Below are 20,844 nucleotides of genomic sequence, written 5' to 3' on the forward strand. Positions count from 1 at the left end.
AAGGAGACTAGTAAGTATATTTGAAGTTAATTATCAAGAAGCTATTATCGGTGTCCTGGCCGGGATTTGACTGATGGGTGGACATGACAGGCTGGCAGTTACCAGACAGCACTGAGACAAAATCAATAACAGGTCTGTTGTGGCGGACATGAGGTGACCACAGCATTATACCAGTGGATTACTGAGAGGCAGTGATGTGTCAAGAGTGTGCAGGAACATTCACGCCAGAGATTTAAAAGTCGAGGTACAAGCAGTGTGTGTTCAAGCTGCTCGGGTTTCTTCCTCTGTTTGACTTCAGCTCGTGTCTCTGGTATGGAAACTGTTTGTATTCCACACTGTATGCTTGTACAGATGGTCCATTTGAGGGAGTGTGTTTGTTTGTGTTATGGTCAGCTGCTCAATAAATCAGCAAGTGATTTAGTGCTGTGGTGTGAATACTCCTGTTAGTCAAATGCCTTTAATCATCCAAAGAGGAACAGACACCAGTCTGAGATTATGGGAGAAACAAACACATTTTTGCACATATAACATTCTCTAAATGACCAACTTCCTACTATTCTTTTGGCAAAACAAGGTTGTATTTTTACATCATTTTTCTTTTTTGTTTAGGGGGAAATAATTCATTTATTCATTGCATTTTCCATTCCAGGTTTGTCCTGCTCAGGGTCGTAGGAGGCCCGGATCCCATTGCAGCTGTCACAGGCAGAAAGACAACCTTGATGGATTGCCAGCCACTACTGCTAGAAAGAAATTGAGTTTTCCTCACGAGTCTGTGGACTTCACTGATTTTAATCAAATGATTTTAATTTTCTATTGACATTTCCTAATGAGTTTTTTTTTTTTTTTGCAATATTTTTCTGAACTTTAAATAAAGCATGGAAGGCACTAGGATTTACAACTTGTAGCTCATTTTAAATTAAAGTCACGTTCTCTTACTGAAAGTTAAATAGAGCTTTTAATCAAACTGGGAGGATTTTTTTTCTTTTAATATAAAAATGAATAACTCATGAAAGAAATAGATTCACATTAATACTTTATGAGTTTAATCAGTTTCAAAGTGTGTAAATTAGATTATTTTTCCTTAAACTGAAAGTTTATCATGGTGTAAAGCAATTTCACTTCTCCTTATTTGGTTATAGACACATACAGCACATCCAGCCTGAAAAAGCTGGAGCCTTTCTGCCTTGAGGCAAAGATTAAAAACCAAGAAGCTCCATTTGCCGTACATGTCAGGAGAATCTCAACAGTGAGCCCTTGAAAAGGAGAGATTTAAAGTATTGATCTTGAAGGAGTAAATAATAATGCACATGAAGACTTTGAGCCTCCCAAGTTCATTTTCCTCTTCTACCAAATCTAAAGTCCCTGCACCTTCACAGACTTTGGCGATATTATTTCAGTTATTTCTAACATAAAATTAAAAGTATTTTTTTTATATATATATCACAGGACAAACTGTTGACTTTGTTAGAACTTTTTCCTTCCTATCTGCAAAAATCTGCAATTTATTGTGTTGAGAAGATGTGTTCTCAACACAATAAATGTTAAAAAATGTCTGGTCTGTGAAAAAATTAAAGCAGAAATTTGTTGTTAAGACATTATTGTTGCATAGATGTGTAACTGCCTATAGAAATTTAAGATGAACATTTAAATCACAATTTTCTCCAATCGGTTTTATTAAAGCCATTTTTGACTTGTAAGAATATATAGAAATAACCCTAGTTTTCATCTATTATTAAGCAGTTAATTTTATGTTTTTATTGTCTCAGGAATCAGACATAATTTATGATTTGAAACCATTTCTCCAAACCCATTCTCAGATTAACATATGGTAACCAAAGTGCACATGTTAGGGTGAATAAAATACTTAGTGATCATGTTAAGGTCTAAATATGCACAGAAAAAAAATCTTCATTCAGCATACGGAAGCAGTTTCCACATATTGCAGCATCTTAAGCTGCTGAATTGAGAAACGTACTGACTGTCTATAACAGATGAGTGCTGGAAATCTACAGAGCAAGAATTAAATTTAAAACAACTGGAAGTGTGGCAAACAAAGCTTGAGGAAGAACAAATAATCTTGCCATTAGTCACAGCTAATAGGATGGTAAAGGTGGTAAATAAATGTCCAAATCTCACTGCTAGAGAAGAGCAACAAAATGTGGCATGATAGGGTCACCAGTTATTCATAAAAGCCATTAAAAACAATCTACATGCCTGGTGTAAAGTTTCTTAAATGCAAGTGTCTCTTTAACTCCAAAAATAAACTCTTTATTCAGATGAGATTAAGATTGAGATTTTCAGCAACCAACATTCCAGGATTAAAGGATCAATACATGCACTGCTATTTAGGTTGTAAGATTTGTGATTGTGTGGGCCTGTTGCCCTTCTATACAATCTGGGAGTTATTTTTAGAGTATTTTAGAAAAACACCTGATGGTATCTGCACAAAAACTGAAAATGGGTTAGGATTTCAGCAAGAGAATGACTCAAAACAGATTGCCAAAAATGGTTCACCAGTCTGAACCTGACACCTATAGAAAACCTGTATGGTGAGCTGAAGAGAAATTAGAATAAAAGGGCCCAGCACTTAGACTGTCTAAAAAGTTTATATAAGGAGGAGTTGCTAAAGATCCCTCTCTCTATGCTCCAACCTCATGAAATGTGATGGCAGTTGATTTAATTTGAGTAGTTTTCTTTGCTAGTTAAAATCAATTTCATTTCTAAAAGGCACACTGTGCTTCCTACACACACTGACTGATGCCACGAGTATTCAGATACATAAAATTAAGAATACCTGATGTATTTGTTTGCTAGATTACTGCTACCTTCTGGCTGCTGCTTCTAAAAACAATGCAAATATGTTGCATTATAAATTTGTATATCAGTGAAAAATTTCAGGTGCTTAAGTCTGAAAAGTCTTTACTCTCTACTCATGTTAAAATGTCTCTTTAAATAAATTCTGTAATTGTTGAACGTGTCTTAAGCCTTACATTTACAGCTGCGACTCCTTTCTGCATCACTGTGTAGCAATAATATACTCTTTGAAAGAGGCCACTTCAGCTAGCATAAATCTGTGTGAGTGTATATTCAGCTCTGCCTTCACTTAAACAATGCAATGTGCTTCAGCCTTGAGTAACCATTTTGCAGTGTTAGCTTTCTGCAGCACCGTGCAATCACATTAAAAAGACTTGCGCCATAAGGCAGGCCACTTGGATGAGTATAAATCTACATAGCAGCAATTTTTTTCCTCTCTCAATGAAAAGTTGAATAACGACAGTATGCTCCAACCTGCTGCAGTCACTTCTCTAAAGCTCATTGCAACCGTATTACAGGGTTGTCCTCACTGGAGAAGGACTCACACACGAGCATAAATCTGCAGAACCGGATTGAATCTGCAGGCTGTGTGCAGCGCACTAAAGGGGGAAGGAGAGCACAGACTGTGTCATCAGATATCCTTTGGCCTAACATTGCAGACAGTGAGAGAAGGTGAGATGCGTGTAAAATGTGCTGAATATTGGACAACAGAAGGAGCAGAGCGCAGTCTCTAATCAGGAGGAACGGCTGCTGCCTGGAGTGGTTGTGGCGCGACTCGAGGACCTGACCTGCTCCCTGGATTCTGCTGAACACGCTCGGGGAGAAATCCCTTCAACACACCTTCTCCCATTTATAGAAATGTCTTCCTGTTTGCGTTTGCTTTTTGCTTGCAAACTAACTCTAGTTTGGTACTTTCCAAACTACTGCCAAAATGGATTTTAGATTTTTCAGCTAGGATAAAAGTGTATGAATATTTCATGAACAATATACTGCTGTTTGGAAAACCATCAAACTTGTATTGAAGAAACTGATGTCCACATTTGATTCCAACATTTCAGTTGGAATCAGTTGGACTGTAACTTTGTTTCAACTCTAAACCCAGCTGTCATCTACACATAAACAATATTTCTGTTAAATTAATTATTATAAAATCTTTTACTAAATGAAATCAGAAAGTACATAATCAATATTGGTTTAAAGGGGCAGTATTATGTAAAGTCAACTTTTTTTGAGTTTTACATCATGTTATAATGTTATAACATACTTGGAGTGTTGCCTTGGTTCTTTCATGCATGTTTGAGGAATTCTTTAATCTCCATGGCAACCATCCAGCTGTGCAAAACACCTTGGTGGACCTGGCTCCGCCTTTAAGACACAGCTCCTCCTCGGAACTGTAGTTTCCAAGCTTCTGCCTCACAGAGCAGCCGTCCTCCGTAACTCCTCCACTCAACTCCTTCAGACTAGCCAGCAGGATTTAACAAACACCTGGTGGAACTGAACATCTGCTAACCTAATTATACAAGCTTCTTCTCAGTGCAACGCTGGTAAAAGCATTGCTAAAGGATTAACACAGAAACGATGTTATGACTTCCTGAAAGTTTCAGAGAGAGCAGGAGTTTTTAAAGTGACAGAGCCTCATTTTTAAGTCATTAAATTAGGCAGCAAAATTTCTTTTAAGTCATATTTGACATATACAGTATTTTTATAACCACTGAAATTACCATAGTTACTTAATTATGCTATAAGATGACCGTAATAGCCTGAAGAACACATAATGCTGCCCCTTTAAGATTAAACAGAAACCCAGAAACATTCTTCCTTAACCCGGTGAAACAATGTTACTCATTGCAGCTCTGTGAACTACCTTCATCAGCCTTTATTCTGTGACTGATATCCACACCCGTCCTCTCACATCTCCAGACTTCTTAAGATATAATTTTGCTTCTGCTGCTAGGACATTAAAATGAGAAATTAACTTATTAGCTCTGTAGCTTCCGTTATTTTTTCTTCCTTTGCCAACCCAGTGGGTAAGTTATGCATATCGACTGCCTGGAGGCAGACAGGCTGCTGCCTGCTAATATAAAGCGTGTTCTCCTGTGAAGCTGACAGCAGTGGCCGACAGAATAAGCTCAGGAGGTAATTGGGGTCTTTAGTCTGCAAACCAATACTCTCCCTGGAAGACATTATTCACTCAGTGTAATTAGACACAAAAGGATAATATCTGCAGCAGATCGTGATAAAGTGTCAGGATCTGTGTTTTTCTGTGTTTATTTAGAGTTTTCTGTGTCCTTAGTCTCTTCGTTGTCCTGTCCTCCCCTTGATTGTTCCCAGGTGTGTCTCGTTCTGTGATTACCCTCCCGTGTATTTAACCCCACCTGTGTCCCTTGTTCCTCGTCGGGTCCTCGTCAATGTTCATCATTGTTACGTCTATGTTTCGTCAGTGTTTCCTTGTGCCTGCTGCTTGTTGCTGGACTTATTTATAATTAAACATCATCATAATTCATCTAACCTGGGTCCGCTGCATCTGCCTCACCACCAACACCACCCGCACTTCTTGACAGAAGGACCCGACCAGACCGATCGGTGAGGCTGCTAACATGGACCCAGCATTCAGGAGGTTACCTCCTAAAGGGCAGAGCGGCCCGAGGCGGAGGTCCGGCAGGGAGGACAGGGAGCTGGCTGAAGCCCTCGCCGACCTGCAGCGGGAGCTATTCCGGGGGACAAGACTGGTGTTGGCACCCCCCGGATATGGCCCCCGTCGATACCTCCGTCCGGGAAGCCAGCGACCTGAGCCGCCGGTGGAGCCGGCCCCTCGTCGCTTTCCGGAGCCGCCACCTCCGCTGCCCGCTCGGAGACAGCGACGTGAGCCGCCGGCAGACCCGGTCCCTCGTCGCTTTCCGGAGCCGCCACCTCCACGGTCAGCCCGGAGACAGCGACGTGAGCCGCCGGTGGACCCGGCCCCTCGTCGCCTTCCGGATCCGTCACCTCCGCTGCCATATCGGAGACAGCGACGTGAGCCGCCGGTGCACCCGGCCCCTCGTCGCTTTCCGGAGCCGCCACCTCCACGGTCAGCCCGGAGACAGCGACGTGAGCCGCCGGTGGACCCGGCCCCTCGTCGCCTTCCGGAGCTGTCACCCCCGCAGCCGGTTCCAAGGCTTCGCTGCGGCTCGCCCCCGCGGCCGGTTCCAAGGCTTCGCTGCGGCTCGCCCCCGCGGCCGGTTCCAAGGCTTCGCTGCGGCTCGCCCCCGCGGCCGGTTCCAAGGCTTCGCCGCGGCTCGCCTACGTGGCCGGTTCCAAGGCTTCGCTGCGGCTCGCCTACGTGGCCGGTTCCAAGGCTTCGCTGCGGCTCGCCTACGCGGCCGGTTCCAAGGCTTCGCTGCGGCTCGCCTACGCGGCCGGTTCCAAGGCTTCGCTCCGGCGCACCCGAGGCCGAGTCAGCCGGCGTTCCTGCCGGCGCACCCGAGGCCGAGTCAGCCGGCGTTCCTGCCGGCGCACCCGAGGCCGAGTCAGCCGGCGTTCCTGCCGGCGCACCCGAGGCCGAGTCAGCCGGCGTTCCTGCCGGCGCACCCGAGGCCGAGTCAGCCGGCGTTCCTGCCGGCGCACCCGAGGCCGAGTCAGCCGGCGTTCCTGCCGGCGCACCCGAGGCCGAATCAGCCGGCGTTCCAGCCGGCGCACCCGAGGCCGAATCAGCCGGCGTTCCAGCCGGCGCACCTGAGACCGAGACTCCCTGTGTTCCTACCGAGACTCCCTGCGTTCCTCCAGAGACCCTGACCTCCAGCGTTCCTCCAGAGACCCTGACCTCCAGCGTTCCTCCAGAGACCCTGACCTCCAGCGTTCCTCCAGAGACCCTGACCTCCAGCGTTCCTCCCGAGACCGAGACCCCCAGCGTTCCTCCCGAGACCGAGACCCCCAGCGTTCCTCCCGAGACCGAGACCCCCAGCGTTCCTCCCGAGACCGAGACCCCCAGCGTTCCTCCCGAGACCGAGACCCCCAGCGTTCCTCCCGAGACCGAGACCCCCAGCGTTCCTCCCGAGACCGAGACCCCCAGCGTTCCACCCGAGACCGAGACCCCCAGCGTTCCGACCGAGACCCCTTGTGCTCCGACCGAGACCCTGCCTCGGGGGGCTCGTCGTCGCCATCTGTGGGCGGCCCCCGGGACTCATTGCCACCTCCAGCGCCGCGGACGGCCGCCGGACCGCCTCCGTGGTTCCCGCCTCCAGCGCCGCGGACGGCCGCCGGACCGCCTCCGTGGTTCCCGCCTCCGGGGTTCCCGTCTCCGTGGTTCCCGCCTCCAGCGCCGCGGACGGCCGCCGGACCGCCTCCGTGGTTCCCGCCTCCAGCGCCGCGGACGGCCGCCGGACCGCCTCCGTGGTTCCCGCCTCCAGCGCCGCGGACGGCCGCCGGACCGCCTCCGTGGTTCCCGCCTCCAGCGCCGCGGACGGCCGCCGGACCGCCTCCGTGGTTCCCGCCTCCGTGGTTCCCGCCTCCAGCGCCGCGGACGGCCGCCGGACCGCCTCTGTGGTTCCCGCCTCCAGCGCCGCGGACGACCACCGGACCACCTCCGTGGTTCCCGCCGCCGCGGACGACCACCGGACCACCTCCGTGGTTCCCGCCTCCTTTGCCTCCGCCCACCCTGTGGGTAGTTTTTTGTTTGTTTATGGACTCTTGGCCCTTCTTGTGTTTCCGCCCACGATGGTGGGTAGTTTTTTGTTTTTCTGGACTCTGGCCCCCCCGTCCAGCGCCCCTCCGCCCACCCTTGTTGTGTTTTTGTTTTTTCTGGACTCTGGCCCCCCATCCGGCGCCCCTCCGCCCACCCTTGTTGTGGTTTTTTTTTTTTTGGGCGTCTGGTAGCCGCCCTTGAGGGAGGGGTACTGTCAGGATCTGTGTTTTTCTGTGTTTATTTAGAGTTTTCTGTGTCCTTAGTCTCTTCGTTGTCCTGTCCTCCCCTTGATTGTTCCCAGGTGTGTCTCGTTCTGTGATTACCCTCCCGTGTATTTAACCCCACCTGTGTCCCTTGTTCCTCGTCGGGTCCTCGTCAATGTTCATCATTGTTACGTCTATGTTTCGTCAGTGTTTCCTTGTGCCTGCTGCTTGTTGCTGGACTTATTTATAATTAAACATCATCATAATTCATCTAACCTGGGTCCGCTGCATCTGCCTCACCACCAACACCACCCGCACTTCTTGACATAAAGTTGATCTTTGATTTAATCCCATGGCCCAAATGATATTTTCCTTCACACTGCCTGTTCTTGTGCATGTTTTTTTTAATACTTTTTTAGGGTACATTTACAAAAGGAAAGTCCTTGGATGCTTTTGTTTGGTCCACTGTTATAACTGCAATACCATTTTGTCAAGAGCAGTTCATACAGTGCTGGTTTTTCAGAATATTTATAATTTTGGGATGAAGTTAGCAAATTTAGCTGCAAGCAGGATGAGACCAGATGCTCTGGGCCCTCTGACCAACAACCTGCATCAATATAAAGAAAGCAGAGGACGTCCAGCAACAGTGGCTTGTGAAGTCCAAGAGAAACATATATTTCCTGTAGCTGGTTTGGGTCAAGGGTCGTCTATTGATACGACGATAAACACACCAGAGTTTGCTTGGAAGCCGTCGTAAATCACCTCAAATAGTTGGTCTTAGTTCGTTTGATCTAATACCCAATACACTCGAGGATTCTCTTGAGTGTATTCAAAGCTGCACAACAAGTCCAGACCAATGGGGGAAACAAACTCTGGTCCATTCAAGTGGACCACATGCGTATGGTTTTCAATACACCCTTAGTGTGCTAGACTGTGCAGATGGTCTTTTATAGAGCATTGCCATAAAACAGGCATCGCAATGTATCACCTTTGCAATTTGCTCCATGTCCAGCTTTAATTACCCTTATATAAAGGTCAAAAATAGTTTTGCTAGTCCAGTGGTTCAGGATTTTATTATGCCCTTTTTATTGTTATGACCTTGACTCTGTTCATCAAACTGAACATGATTGAGCATGTTTATCACAGGATTCATGTTTATCACAGGATTCCTTTCTTTGAATTGCCTGCACCACTTTAAAGCAATGAGACAAACTAAATCAGATGATACTGCCAGTAATTTACAATGACCTACTGAACGGTCCATCTGAAATGTTGAATGTATCAAATCTTTGCAGCAAATTAGCAAAGTAACAAAAATCAAACTCATGGCTTAAGGTGGTCTAAATTTAGCCTAGGACATTCAGGACTAAATGAGGTCCAATGACTACACAATGATGTGATCACGTTTCCTTTTCACTCAGAGTGAATTATTTTACAACCTTTAATTTATTACCCTGTAGAGTTTTATCATTTTATGTGCCATGTTTTAACATAAAATGAGTCACTGTTTCTGAAAATGGAAACCAAAGTCATTATGTTCAGTCCTGAAGACGCTTACAGAGTTTGGAAAGTCGCCCAGAAGATGTTCTCTCTGAAACTTTCTCTTTTTCTTTGGCTTGTTTTGTTTCACCCTGCAGAAGGCCACATTGATCCAAATGCTGCTTTGGACAAAGCATTTTAGCTTAACAGAGGTTGTGCTGAGTCAGGATCAATGACCAGGGTCCAGATTGGTGTCACAGGATGTCGCAGCTTTGAAAAACATATTAGACCTGCAGAGCTTAGGAATTCAAATGTAAATCACATTAATGCAGCCCCTAATTTATCTATATTTAACTGTTTTAGATTTGTTTGAATGAGAGGATAACACAATGATTATTTCAGGGAGAATTTTTATGATTTTAGGCTCAATAGAACAATTTATATTACTCTGGTCTTTACCAGGTTCTTAAATTGATTCAGTCTAACAAGTGCAACAAAAAAAAAGAAAAAAAGATTTAATTTATTAGGCAAAAATTACATCAGCTGTGTGAAAAACCTAAGTACACATAATGATCCTTTTAGAAGCATCTTAATATAGTTTTTTATGTCTAATTTCAACAGTGTCACACAAAGGTGGAATTTTTTAAATATTCTTATATCCAGTGTTTTCTTTTGTGGCAGCAATGTTAATCTCCCACCACACTGACTCCAAAATTCTATCTTTTTAGAACAGAGAGATTATTTTCTTAATCTTTTCAGTCAACGCTTTGGATTTTTTTTCTCCCCTTATAATCAAACTTTTGTTTAACAACTGCATTTTGTATTTACTTGTATTGTCTTTGATCCATATTTAAGTTGATTTGATGCTCTGACACACTGAAGTGTAACAAAGATGCAATAAAACAGAGAGTCGGAACGAGGAAAAACACTTTGTCACTACTATATGTCCGGATTTACCATGTCAGGCTTCTAGTGCAGAATTATGATGTCGGTGATGTAAAAGTCGCAAGAAATGTATCATGACCGTTCAGACTGCAGATGCTGGGGAAACTATAGAATATGTAACAGATTCGGTCCCATATTTGAAAGTGGCACAAATCTAATTTTCTGGAGGGTGAAAAGATCATAATTGGGCTGTTCAGGCTGCCGTGATATGGTTGGATATGGGTTACAAATGGGCAAAAAAAATGGATTTTCGTTGCCTTTGACTGCTGTGTGAGATTCAGCTCTTACTATGTAGTCACTTTTTTTAGCATTATATTCTCAGATCTGGGACGTTCACCACTAAGAGGATGAATCAATGTCTTAAATTGCTTTCCATTATCAATAATGTTTCGTCTCTAAGTTTGGAAATGGCCTCATAACCTCATAAGATTCTTATGTAGCAACAGTTTATTTTTACATGTAAATGCTGATATCTTTTCACCTTCCTATGGTGAACTTGTTTTTCCACACACAGCTTCTCTATTTGGGCTTAAATCAATAGTCTGAAATCATTTTGTTTTGCATACTTGGGAGTTCAATCTAAATTACTTTAGAATCTGGTAAAGAGCAGACAATTTTTATTGCATCTTCATTTCACTTTATTGACTGAGCATTTTTAAAAACTAACAATAACTGGTATCTTGAGGTTCCCATCAAAATAATGTATGCAATGGGAAGATGGACAGAGACATTAACGTAATGCTTTACTTTCAACGCCAAAAAATGTGTGTCCAAAATTTATAATCAGAAAGAACAATATTGTCATAACAACTTCATATTTTTTCCATTCCAGCTAAAACAATTGCAAAAAAGTCATCTGTATTGACTGAGATAAAAAAAAAGATTAAATGTCCAAGAATTGTCAGGTTTTCTTTTTAGGAAATAACTGACTCAAACCATAGGAAAAAATTGTCAGGCATTAGTGGAGAAAAGTGTATACATCAGCACAACGAATCAAGTAGACAGAAGCTTTAAAAACCGCTGACATTTCCAGTCACAAAGATTCTTAACCACTTTAATTCATATAAAGTGCAACCACACAAGGCAATCTCTACATCTACATCAGGAAGGCGTTTCCCAATGTTCGTTGTTCTTCTCAACATCTGGAAACTTCCCCATTACTGCGTGAGTGACTGGTAAACATAAAAACGATGGCCCGGGAAGAAAAGAAAGGGAGCAAAAACAAAACAATAAACAAATAAAATAAAGAAATTAAAAAAAACTGAAAAAGAAAAGGAAAGTACCTTTCTTGTGAGTAGCTTCATTTTTCGAGCCTTTGGGGTCTAATAAAAAAACAGATCAGAATTAAACACAGCAAATACTAACACCACCTTACCAACTATACGTTGTTTGTCCTCATTAAGGAAAACAACATCTTCTTCTATCACGGAGCGAACAAGACAGCAAGGCTCGACTATCTAAGGTGTCGCTCTGCTGCCAACACTCAGCGAAGGTGAGTGTGTGGCAGAGGGGGAGACTTGAGAGGGATAGTGGGGAAGGCAATAGCAGGGAGGAGGGATGCAACGAGTCTGTAAGGAAACAATCTACTGCCATACTGCAGCGGGCAGGAGAGGAGAGGCAATGCACTGAGATGAGGAGGAGGAGGGTTGCAATGCGGCTCTGTCAAGAGGAGCTTAAATAAGACTAGCAAAATGCACTAAAGGAGATGCAGGAGGCCAGAGAGAGAAAGGAGGGCGAGGAGGAAGGGTAGGGATGCAAAGACTACATGTCAAACTGGCTTCATTTTTGGCTTTTTATTGCCTTAAAGAAAACTTTTATTTATGTATTCTTTATAGCAGCATTGTAATGGTAAGTTACATTTTCAACCACAACTTTAACTAAAATTCTCAAATCAATTCTTTGTCCTTTCCAATACTTTCAATCCAGATAAAATAAAAGCACAGAATTCATAAATGATCATAAGTGAAACCCTATTTTCGCTCTTATTGGGCATCATTAAATTGAAGTCATTTGGCTGAAATGGAGCCCATGATGTAAATCTGTAACCTTTCACAAATGGGCCACATCATCTCAGTTTCAGAACTTTTGGGCTGCAGCGAGGCTGATTTATAATGGAGAAATGCCAGCCTGCTAATGTCAAGTAACTGGAAGTAGAGGCCGAACGATTCATTGCTCTGCAGCGACAAGGCATTTTCCCCCTGTTCACTCCGGGAAAGTTAGTGCTCGACTGCGGACTCTGCCCGATGTGTCATGGAAGATTGGTGGCTTATTGGATTTATTGGATTTGTCTGGAAAGTTCCAGAAAGTGTACGGCGCAAAGACAAAAAGTTGTGTTGCTGCTTTGATCAGCAGTTGTCCTATCAAAACCCACAACACAATCAAACCTGCTTGTCGTCTATAAACTTGGAGTAAGATATAGTGAATACTCATCTACCAAACGTTTGTCAAGCATAACAAATCTCTCAACATTTGGACGTTGTCATAAGATGTACTTAGTAAACATTCAAAGGTATTTTAACTCTTGGAGCTTAGATTTGTTGATTGATATTCTATTTTACCTCCAAGCTGAACTGATTGAACCAGACCAAATCTGGCTCACTCTACTTGACAACTGCTACAGAGAGTGATGGCAACAGCACCGAGCAGAAGTCTGGGAGTAATACTGCAATCAGTCACTGTCAAACCCCTAAAATAGGAAATGACGTTTATAATGTATTAAAAGCATTCACTGCCAACATAAACTGTTTGTAGGCAGGTGACTTAAACTCTATAATCTAACCGAGCCCATTCCTAAATCTCTCTGTGTCCAGACTAAACCCAGGCTTAACCTTGTGGTCAGGCAGCCTGTCGAACATCCCAAGCCTCGGTCTCCTAACTGTTAAAAATCAAAGCTACTTTGTCTTTTGGTCTTTTTCATGCTGTATAATGATCCTCGCTTGAGGCAATTTACAGTGATGACAACAATCTAACTGCTGGCTGTACAGAGATGATGTAGATGTGACTAAAAACATTGACTGTGCAAGATAACAAAGTAGCTACACTTGGTAGATTGCATTTCTTTTCATTATAGGTAGTGCTTCCAGACCTTAAAGAGCTGCTAACCATAGTTGTTTGACAGCCACAGGCAATGGATGCTTCCCCCTAAGAAGACATTATCCCCTGCTTCTACTTTTACCACTTTTAATCAAATTCAGCATAGATACTTGCAGTATATGCTCGTACATAAAAATCTCTCTTAGTCATGGTTCAAAACTTACAGGAAGTTGATTCCTTTCAGAATGTTTTACTAAAAAGTTCAAGTAAATACGACTTAAAAATGGATCTGACACCAAATAAGACGTTTATGTCACACACCAACCGTTGCAGAAAACTGTCCCTTTCAAACTATGGTTCTGCACTACGAGACACAAAAAACATTGTTTTTTGTGTAACTTTTGCTGCTTTATGGCAGACATCAAATGATTAAAATAGATCGACATTGGCCTGATACTTTTATAAAGTAGAATTTAATAAAAACAGCCTTTATTGTCCCACAAAGGGGAAAATCAGAAAATGAGATATCCAGAGGACATCATGGTTAGATGCCCAGTCATCCTGTGGAGGACGCTTGCTTTGTTCTCAGGGTTCAAATCTTACGACCACAGGTGAGGAGTGGAACATAGACAAACCGGTAGGCTGAGATCTGATCTTTATAGCTAATCTCTTTTGTTGTTTTTTGACACAACAATCAGTTGACGTGCTGCACATTACAGTAGGCAATGCCCAAGTCCATCAATCCGACTCCTGCTCCACCATGTGATTACGTGTAAACAAAACACAAAGCTCCTTGAACCTCTCAGCTTGAAGCGGAGACTGACCTCAAAAGGAAATAATTTAATTTGCCTGGGTTTGTTGTTGTTGTTATTGGTGTGTTTCTATAATCTTTTTATTATTATTATTTCTACTGTCTCCTATCACCTAAAACACATGGAAACAGTTTTTTGTTTGTGTCATCACAGTAAACAATAAAAATGTCTTTGTGAGTCTTTCTAAAACAATGCAGGGAGCTTGCGGCCACTTTTTCCCTCAAGCTAGTAATTAGAAGCGTGATCGGATTCACCGGAGGACTGAATGGCCTTTAATAAAGCTGTATTCCCCTTCTCTTAAACTTATTAGCTGTGGATGGGTGGACTGTTGAGGAAGGAAGGCAGAGTAATGTAGCTGTCAAGTCCTCTTACACATCCCAGATTAGCTTTGCATGCCTCAAGCTAAAGAGGGCCCATGTTTCAACTATCTTTAGATCACAAAAAAAAAATAATGATAGGCTGTATTTGTAGCAAATCTTGATACCAAACATGGAACTGAAAAAATTTGAAGCTGCTACTTTAACTGTATCTGTGCAAATTTCCTTTCTGATTGGTGTCCTTTCCTCTTACATTTAAGTACATTTTGAGAGGTACCAGACTCTTGGCTTCCTTTTACCATTAACCTATTTTATATTCTTCACCTCACTTCCTCTGCCAGTCTGTCTCCTCCTGCTAGATGATGAAGCATGATCAATATCTTTGTGATAACTCCAGGGAGTGTCACAGCTCTGACGACATTAAAATTCCCTGTTTGGTTCAGTGTTTTCCCAGATCGAATTTAGTGGCTCAGAGAAGAGAGGTCTGTTTTGTGGAATATTGAAAGCACATTTGGACCTTTCCTCTGGGCATGGACGACTGCTTTCTCCTGCAGCTTTCAGCTTGTATCCTTCCTTGTAGTGATTCACGACATAAAAGAAGGAGAAAGGTGTGGAAATTCCTGTGTCCATTTCAAAGCTGCTGCAGAATAGCACCGAGTAATGCAATATCCACTGGTATGAAAATAAAGGCAAAACATTCTGTGTTTTCATGTGAAACCCAGAGCTGCACAGTTGCCATCTGCCATATTTACCAAACTGCTTTCTGAAGCAACTCCCTCCAAGTCTGTAAGCCATTAGCATTGTTGCCTTTCCTTCCCTTTCCTTGCTCCCTCAACCATTCATTTCCCCCCTGCAGCCAGTCCCCTATCCCACACTCATTACCTTATGTCCATTAATCCCATTAAGTAGCCATTAAACAAGTGCTGATAAGACCAAATGAACGTCAAGCTCTGACAGCTAATAACTACCGTCCCACGTCGACATGTTCAACTCTGGCAAGGAGAAAAGGAGACACTCTGTGAAACAAGTGTTCCAGCTGTGAAAAAGAAAGGGTAAAAGAAGAGCATCACACTCCCTCTCTGTTAATACTGGACTCATATCCACTTGTTCAGTCCTCAGTGGTAAAGTGACACAGCGGTGGATTTTCAGAGGGATTTTTTTTTCTTTCCACGCTCATCGTGGGGATTTCGGAGCAAACGGGAGGAGGGAGCATTGGCAAATCAGCTGAGGGAGCAGAGTGAAAGAAAGGATAACAGCTGAAAGAGGGAAACCACTGTGGCTGCTCAGTGGTGCCACAAATCAAATCCTCACACATCAGACTTTTCCCTGTTCTGTTTCTTTGCTTTTGGGAGAGTTTTTATGTTATATACATTGAGCTTTAAGGTGTTTTTCCACTCAATAGTCTGGTAGACCTGGTTCGATCGGGGACCAAGGTTGCAACATTTGTTACATGTTCAGTTGGTACAGTTCGTTTTCACACTGCACTATGTCCAACGATCCAAACTAATTGAAAAGCCTGTTCACCCTCCTCACTTCTGGTGGCGCTGCATCAAGAACAACTAAAGGAAACAACACAAAAACCTTTGAAGAAGAAAAAGAACTTTCTTCTTCAAGAAATCTAAACAAAAATGAAGTGGAGTGAGATTTTAGTGGCCATGGAGATTTAATTTTTACAATTCTCCTCACTGGGTGGCAAAATAAATATATGTCCATATCCTGTTAGTGGCCGAAAGACTTTTTTTGCATCACATCTATCATATTTATACTCAAGAAAACCTGAAAGCCTTGGATTACCAATAAGAACTTCAAAGAAACATTGATCAGCTTTAAAACATGAATTAAACAGAAGTCCACGCTTCAGTTAGATTTATTTTAAAGGATAGTTAATGGCAGGTGTTTTGTGTAAAAAAAAAAAAATTCTCCTAATGGATTGTTTTCTTCCATTTGAATGCAAGTGAAGTTTGATTTTTTGATTATTATTTTAGTGTCATGCTGCTGCAATTAAAGATTGACTTTTTAAGGCTTTTTAAGCATTTTGCAACAATAAATGTGTCTGGTAGTGTATAAATGGTCCCTTGCGAAATTATCCCTCCTTCTTGAACACAATTTCTAATGTTTTAACTACAAACTTCAGTGTATTTTATGTGGCTGTTAAGTTTAAGTAGCACAGAGTTATGAAGTCAAATGAAAAAGATCCAAAGTTTGAGAACTTTTCATATTGCACAGTGTGCCATACATTTGTGTTTAGTCCTTTTTACTCTGGTACCCATAAATTTAACCAAATGCAATAACGTTTTAACAAAATGGTAGCTTAAAACTCAATGAAAAGCTATAACACCATCTTTTCCTCAGTTTGGACAAGTGGATAGCATCTTGCTCCAGGTAAATCTCATCTATATTTATATGAATTACATTGACTATGAGAACTGTAGTGTAGGTAAGATGCTGACTACTTATTACCTTTCAATTGATTCCCTTTCAGAAAAAAAATCTAAGTTATTCCTTCAACTCAGGATTTATTTTCTTTAAGTTGCTTTTTTGTTGATGTTATTTAATGGATATATTTAGCTTTCTATCCTGAATCATTTGTGATTAATCTCATGTAATGTTGTGTTGATGTTCTATATATATTTTATAAGCTGTTGAAAACAAATATCAAAGTGTTATTCCTTCAATAAGTTCAAACTGTAACATAAGTGGCACTAAGTTTAGACCAGCCAACATGTTCAGCGTATTTTGAGGCACTGGCCACTGCCTTGCAGGGGATTTTGAAGGAGAAAGAGGAGTTACGTAGTGGCAGTGTTAGCCAGCTCATCTATTTCTGATCGAGCCTAAAACTGGGGGCATGGTCGCTGCCGTCGTCCTTGGTGCTGCTCAGATTGAGTGATGAGGAAGGACGAGGTTATGGCAGAGAGGAAGAGGGGAGTTGCAGCACGAGTCTGTGCCATTCATCAAGACACATCCAACACAAAGGGAGGGGGGAGCACATGAACACGGCCACCAATAAACACCCTGATCCTCTATCTTTCACTCCCATACAAACTCATTTATCTTTACAGCATCTTGTGAGCTATCATCACAGAGAAGAGCAGATTAGTGATCCTTTTCGGGAGCTGAGCAGCATCATTTTGTTCAGAGAGCTGAAGTTTTGCTCGTCCTCCAATTTGTTTAAGGACTCAGTGATGGTCAAACAAGGTCAAGAAAGGGTGAGGAGTAGCTATGTGACGTTCACAAACGATCTGATTCTTTATCATGAGTGATAGGACTCAAGTCTCAGTTAGTGAAAGCCGTTTCTTGCTTACTATGCTGTCTGCACACACTGCAGTAGCCTTTATTACTCTACTTAATTACAAAATGCATTGATTTAATCGGCACATAAAAGAAACAGAAGAAAGGGCTCACTGTTTGTTTTCGTCATGGCGGCAGTCTGCGTGACCTGGTTGCTACACCGACGTAGGAACGTCATTTAGGCTTCATTTAGGGCAGAGAGGATGAGGGCGGTCATGGTGGCTCCCTTCTTCTTGATTTCTTCTTGCTTGTTGCTCTTTGGTTAATCTTCATTAAATGTTGTTTACCATTAGTGCATTGCCCTAATTGTTATATTTAATGATGCTGAAGAGGAATTTTGTTTCTGCCAAAACAACTCAAGTCCACTTTTTCCTCTGCTGTTTGCTGTATGTTTCATATATTTTGTTGCAATTAGCACTAAGATGTTAATACACATAACAATTATACAAAAACAAACCCCCAAAAAACCTACAAGGTATGTGACATTTATAATTTGAAATTGTATGTTTTATGGGAATATATACATCTATTTTTTCCTGTAATAATATACTATGGTTATTTACTTAATCCAGATTATGTAACTTTTTGTGAACTTTACCCACAATCAAAATAAAACTATATTAAGATAAAATGGCTTAGAAATATTGATCATTTGAACAGTTCTTTGAAGTGAATGGGTCCTGAAAATTGGGTTCCCTTCAAAGAGCCATAAGTTCATAAATAGTGGGAAGGAGGTTATCTGGAGGATGGAAAGAGGAGATGCATTTGGACATTTATTTGTCGATCACATTGTTTTTCTGTCTGAAGGACAGAGATGAGGGTGACGTTAGGAGAACTTAATGTTATTATGGCAAAAAGAATGAGGGCACAAATAAGTGCAAAAACAGACAAATACAAGAAACAGGAACAAAGAACAAAAAAGTGCTTTTGGTTTAAGAAAAACTGAGAATTTCCAAACATGAATGAAGGATGAGAGTAGAAAACGAGGAGGGGAGCATACTATTATAAGAATGACAAAGCAGGGGAAGAGAGAGAATGAAAGGATGGATGAATTCATGGATTATAAATGGCTTGTCCTGAATGTGTCAGCAGTGTTTCCTCTCCGTACTCCAACAGAGGAACCTGCTAAATCAATCGGAAGCTTTCTGCTTGCACAGTGGACACCCCCGAGTCATGATCACTGTAATTTCCTCTCACGCTGGTACTATAGTCGTAGCTTTGGGCAAATCTCATCTCTTTCCTCTCACATTTCCTTCGCTGCCTTAATTCTGCTGTAGCTGTGTAGAAAAAGTAAATCGGCTGGTGCTAATTTCACCAGAAGGGAAACTGTGTAGGCTGGAAGAAGCACTTAAAGCACTTAGGAAAATAAATGTGTGATTTTAACATGTAGATTTAAAATCGCAGAATTGATAATAAACATAATATAAGTATATATTTTAACAAGAAAACAACATCCCCTGCTGAGCACTAACTATCAAATTAAATTATACTTTCTCGGTCTCATGCTATAATACCTTAATGACTAAGCCTGGTGATTCCTAGCGGGATACAAAATTTAAGAATAGTTTCCTTCTTCACATAGAGACTTTTCAGAGTTTGACGTTAAAGCAAAGTGTTATAAGTGTTATGTGAACCAATAGGAGGCAGCCACATTGCTCTGCAAGAAACTTAGGAAACTTAAGGATTTCCTTTCTTACAGATAAAATTAAGAAGTGAGTTTCCAAGAGGGGTTAAAGAAAGTAAAGTCTCCACCTTAGACCTTTTCTTAAGGCCAAATAAAATTCACCAGTTTAAGGTAAAAAGGGGAGAGAAAGGATTTTGATTTAAATTTGTGCAAGTGTCAGAACTGACCCAAGTTAAAAGTGAACTAAACACCTGTTTAAAGCCCCTAAACCAAAAAGGAGCCGCCAATAGCACTAGACATTGCACACAAGTCTGGTTTATCCCCCCATGAGATCTCCAGCTCTCCCTTTGGTTGGGATTCACTGAAGTAGATATTGAGCTAGCTAACAAATGCTTGTAAGGATGTACAGGCAACCCACTAATGAGATCAGTGAATAGATGAGTGTTACTTTTAATGCTCTAGATCAGGGATGTCCTGCAACTCTCTGATGTGTCCCTGGTCCAATACGTCTGAATCAAATACTGAAATACCTCCTCAGTAGGCAGCAAGTTTTCCAGAGTCCAGCTAAGGACCTAATTATTTGGTTCAGGTTTGTTGAAGCAGATACATATCTAAAAGTCGCCACTTCTTGAGGACTGGGGTTTGACATTTGTGCTCTAGACAAGAAATCATAAAGTCATAGTTCAAAGTCAAATTAAATCTGATTTTGAATAAATTGAATAAAAAGTTTGCAACAAATAATGCGCAAATCCCTTCTATCAAATTTGTTTACAGCTTACAAGGAAAATAAATGCTGAAAGTAAGGCAAAATGAGAACTCAAATTATTTGAGATTCTTAAACTTGATCAACTTTAAAGGTGCTAATACCCTCAGCAGTAAAGTGCCTTTCTTTACACAGAAACATGCATCAACTGAACTTAAAGTGCATCTCATGAGGACTAGAATTTCAAACTCATGTGTTGGACATTTTTTTGATTAATAAAGACTCAGTGTCAACTACTTTCACTGTAAGGTTTTAAAAATGAAGCCAGCAGAAGAACATACTGTAGATGTAAGATGTATTTAAAACTGAACTGAAACTGCATTTTCTACCACGTCAGTTGTTGTTTCAGGCTGTAAGAGATTGAAAAAGAGCAAGACTTAAAACAGATAACAGGAAGGTTGAATATTTTGCAGCATAGTTGCTCCATTTGGTCTTTTGAGCTTTTAACCACTGTTTTATATAAAACCTGATGGATTTGTAAATGTTCTCAGCCTTTTGGAAATCATAATTATCTACCTTCTCTGAGGAAATCCTACAGAGTAAAGGGTTTCACAATTAGGACAATGACAATTTTTCTTTTGTTATAAAATCGTAGAACTCTCACACACAATATGATTTCTCAAAAGTTGTCAAGAGTTTCAACAATAAGCACTTGATACGTTCCTCAGTGCTTGAATAGTAGCACCAGGATTCCTTATGTTTCATGAAGACTTTTCCCCTCATCCAAAATGAATCTTCATTTCTAACCATAGTTGGAAGCAACAGGCCTATAAGCTGTGGTCAGAACAATCACACTAATAGGACTGCAGAGAAAGTCTTAGAAAGATGACATCTGAGGAGTGGTGTTTTGTTTTCATGTTTAAGATGGATTGCCTCATTCCTCCCTCAAATAAACTGTCTTTCATT

General features: G+C 41.8%; 1 protein-coding gene across 6 annotated transcripts in view; it reads right to left on the reverse strand.

Annotated features, from left to right (window-relative positions):
- glra1 (glycine receptor alpha 1) overlaps nt 1–20,844 on the reverse strand; it is a 124,165-nt gene that overhangs the window by 69,519 nt on the left and 33,802 nt on the right. For 4 of the 6 annotated variants that reach the window (XM_023328851.1, XM_023328849.1, XM_023328850.1 and 1 more), the window contains one exon: nt 11,385–11,423. The exons of the other annotated variants lie outside the window; for them this stretch is intronic. In XM_023328851.1, the coding sequence (XP_023184619.1) occupies nt 11,385–11,423 (39 nt within the window). The remainder of the gene's footprint in view (nt 1–11,384; nt 11,424–20,844) is intronic. 6 annotated transcript variants of the gene reach the window in all.

This window comes from Xiphophorus maculatus, chromosome 23 (assembly GCF_002775205.1).
Source record: "Xiphophorus maculatus strain JP 163 A chromosome 23, X_maculatus-5.0-male, whole genome shotgun sequence".
Classification (NCBI taxonomy): domain Eukaryota; kingdom Metazoa; phylum Chordata; class Actinopteri; order Cyprinodontiformes; family Poeciliidae; genus Xiphophorus; species Xiphophorus maculatus.